The sequence below is a fragment of the Ananas comosus genome, unplaced genomic scaffold, assembly GCF_001540865.1.
Source record: "Ananas comosus cultivar F153 unplaced genomic scaffold, ASM154086v1, whole genome shotgun sequence".
NCBI classification, from domain to species: Eukaryota; Viridiplantae; Streptophyta; class Magnoliopsida; order Poales; family Bromeliaceae; genus Ananas; species Ananas comosus.
Genome location: NW_017893510.1, coordinates 34,142 through 38,110, shown reverse-complemented (window position 1 = coordinate 38,110; position 3,969 = coordinate 34,142). Strand labels below are relative to the sequence as shown.

At 34.4% G+C, this 3,969-nt stretch overlaps 1 protein-coding gene across 1 annotated transcript; it reads left to right on the top strand.

Moving 5' to 3' along the window:
• The first annotated feature begins 720 nt into the window (after window positions 1-720).
• On the top strand, window positions 721-2,131 carry LOC109706200. Its single transcript, XM_020227001.1, has 5 exons — window positions 721-933; window positions 1,010-1,102; window positions 1,195-1,296; window positions 1,392-1,724; window positions 1,823-2,131. The coding sequence occupies exons 2-5, from the start codon at window positions 1,052-1,054 to the stop codon at window positions 1,928-1,930; spliced, it is 594 nt and encodes a 197-aa protein (XP_020082590.1). The 5' UTR covers window positions 721-933; window positions 1,010-1,051; the 3' UTR covers window positions 1,931-2,131.
• The last annotated feature ends 1,838 nt before the right edge of the window (window positions 2,132-3,969 follow it).

Here is a 3,969-nt window from a genome sequence, read left to right as displayed (position 1 = left end):
ATATCATTATTTTTGCCTGTTCTATATCATTATTTAAGAGCTATTTGTCTGTTCTATATCATTATTTTGTTTTTACCTGTTGTTTGAGAACTTCTAGTTATTCAAGCTTTTATATAGCTAGAATTTTCATTCTGTTATATTCCTCTCTTAATTTCTTTTACATTTGATTGTTAATTTTGATTGAAATTCGTATTTGGGTGTTTTACTGTCTTTTAACTATGCATTGATATTGAACAAAATGTTTGTTGTTATTTCAGTTTTTTCTCTATGATGGATAAGAGTTGGATGATAAAACCTAGAAATAGTGATGAATATAAAAATGGAGTCTCACAATTTCTTGAATTTGCATTTCGTAATGCCTCATATAGTGGCAAGATAATGTGCCCTTGTATACGTTGTGTTAATTCTTCATTACAAACTTATGAGGATTCAAAAATACACTTGATATGTGACGGCTTTCTAAGAGGATATACTAGATGGGTTTGCCATGGAGAGGAACCTTTATCGGTGACTTTCTCAGTTAATGCCATTGACAATCCTTCAACTTCTCAACCCGTGCATGTGCAAGAAGTTTCGCATATGCAAGAATGCCAACCTGTGGCTCAAAATTTTGAAAGATCGGATGACATACATGAACTTCTACATGATGCCATTGGCCATATAGGGGCAACAACCAATGAGACAGAAATAACACTAGTTTTAACACTAATCTTTTTATTTTATGAATAGTCAAAGTTTAGGTATCCTGAGGGAACAAGACATTGGGTGTTAGCATCTTTAAACAAAAAGTGGAGAGACTATAAAAGTGAACTAAGATGCGAATATTTTTCAGAAGATAAATCTATTCAAGAGTTAGTTAATAACGTGCCACTTGGTGTGATCCGAGATCAGTGGACTAGCCTAATAGCGCATTGGTGCACGGAGGATAGCAAGGTATAAAAGATTTTTATACCAATTATTACAAAATTAGTATGTACATTTTTAATATTAATATACCAAACTATTGCAGAAACTTTGTGAAGTGAATTCTGCATCTGCAAAAAAGGTAAAGATGGCCCACACATCCGGTAGAAAGAGTTATGCAAGAAAACGAAAGGAAATGGTAATGACTCGATATTGAAACTTATTTTATTTTATATGATATTTATGCCTGTTTATCATCTATCTTAAGTCATTACTTATTCTTTGTTATAGGAAATTGCTCTTGGCAAAGAGCCTGATCGTCTAACTTTTTGGGAGGTGACCCATAAGAAAAAGAATGGAAATTTCGTAAATGTGGATGCGGAGAATAGTTTGGTGCGTAGAATTTTTTTTTTCTTAGTCGTTATATTTAATATTCATAGGATTTGTAGAATATTAATCAATATTTTTTTCTCTCAAATGATTAATAGAATACAGCGCGTCGGAAATTTGTTGAACTTTCTCAAGGTTCTGAATCTGATACAAGCAAGCTAATAGATGAGGCTTTTCTTGATGCCATGGGTCCTGAACATAATGGACGTGTGAAAGGGTTAGGCTTGGGACCTACGTTGAGATCATATTATGGTGTGAAACATATGAATTTGCCCACAGGAGAATCAAGTGAGAGGCAATCAGGGGAGGTAGAAAGGCTCAAGGGGGAGTTAGAACATATGAAAAATAAAATGGATACATTAATGGATACATTTACCTCGGAAATGGATCGCATAAAAGCACTATTATCAGATAGAGTTCTGAATTCTCAGGTATATCATTTTGATAATAAGTTATTACTAATAATATATTTGAATAGTTTTGTATTTTAGAATACGTAATAATTTTTCTATTGTTTGATTTTTTTTAGGTTGCGGGTGGCAATATTAATCCCGTTGATGCATTCTCTCCAAACCATCATCAATCATCGAATGCAAGTTATCAAGTTAGAAGTGAAGAAAATCATCACACTATTTGAAATCTTATCAAGTATTGAAAACTCAAATGTTGACTATGTTTAATACTATTTAAACTTTGTTCTATTTTGTGTTGCTGCTAGTATGGGATAATTTTGAATGACAATATTGTGTTTTGAATCATATGTTCGAGAATTTGGTTGTTGTTTGTTGTGTTGCTACTATTGGATATATGTTGAATGACAATATTGTGTTTTGGTTCATATGTTAAAGAATGGGTTATTACTTGTTGAGAATTGTTCTAAGTTGTGTTATTAATTTATTTTTGATTAAATGTTATATTTAATTGTGGTAATATTTATGATAGTATGCTTGTTAATAATTTATAATTTTTTTTCATAAATGTAGATCAATATGAATATTATTATAATTTTTTTTCATATCTGTAGGGTAGAGGCGGTTTTAACCGCCTCTACGGATTAAAATTTATAGAGGTGGTTTGGACTGCCTCTATTTGTAGAGGCGGTTTTAACCGCCTCTATGGATTAAAATTTATAGAGGCGGTTTGGACCGCCTCTATGTGTAAAGGCGGTTTAAACCGCCTCTATAGATTAAAATTTATAGAGGCGGTATAAAGCGCCTCTATTTGTAGAGGCGGTTTAAACCACCTCTATGTGGTAAAATTTGTTTAAAAAATTATGAATAAAAAATATTAAAAAATATTAAATTAAATTATAGTGGCGGTCACAACCGCCTTTATATACCGTCTCTACGTTCCCCCGGCGGTCGCACAAACCGCCTCTACAATGTAGAGGCGGTGTCTACGCCGGCGGTCTAGAGGCGGTTGCAAAAACCGTCTCTACGAATCGTAGAGGCGGTTTAAACCGCCTCTACGATCACTAAAAACCGCCTCTAGAGGCGCTTTTTCCTGTAGTGACGGGATCGCGGCAAGGGTGTCGCGTAGCTAGCTCGCGGAGAGTTTCTGTTGCCTAGGTGGTTTACCCCTCTTTCTTTTATATTTTGAGAGAGTGTGAGGCTTTTGTATCCATGTATAGAGACCACCTGTGTACCTATCTATAGCACTTGTATTTGGGATCCCTATTGTACTTACTTACNTGCAAATGGAAAGACACGGCTACCTCCAGCTTGCTTCACTATGTCTAAAAAGGAAAAAAGAAATCTTTGTCAAGTTCTCAAGGACATTAAAACGCCCGATGGTTATGCCTCTAATATTTCACGATGTGTGAATGTTGGTGAGTGTAAGATTAGTGGTCTGAAAAGTCATGATTGTCATATTTTGATCGAGGATATACTATCATTGGCATTAAGAGATTGTAGTCCATCAAAGTGACCTTCATAGCAATTGAGTTGGCCCATTTTTTTAAATCATTATGTTCGAAGGTGTTAGATGTGAATGAGCTTGACAATATACAATTGCGTATTGCATTAACACTTTACCATATGGAAAGAATTTTCTTACCCTCGTTCTTTATCATAATGGTTCACTTAATGATTCATTTGATAGAGGAGGCAAAACTCGGTGGACTTGTACAATATATATGGATGTATTCATCGGAGAGGTAAATATATAGTAATTTACTATTTATTTCATATCTATTTATAACTTGCAAAGTTATACTCTATCTTTACATTTTTTTTTTCTTTAATGTTGTAAAAACTTTGTACGAATGAAATCAAATGTTCGTAATAGATCTCATCCTGAAGGGTCAGTAGCTGAAGGATATATTGTCACGCCCTGAGCCCGGTCCTATTTGGCCGGTTCGAGCACGTCGAACAGACACCGAACGGACAGCACCTCCCCTGTCCGCCCAAGGCTCAACAACAAGTACAAATAGAGTATAAAATTTGCACATGCGAAAGCAAACATAATGGCTTGCACGGGGGCAAGCAATAGCCAAAGTGAAAGTACTAACTAATCAACATACAAGTACTATGATTAAATTTAAATCACATACATGCATACAACTTGTACAATTGCATTCTTTTCTGTATCATCATTTTTTCTCTTTTACATCACATGATATCTCAAAATATAACCTTTGCATTGAAACATAAACCCTTTTTACATCATTCATTTAGC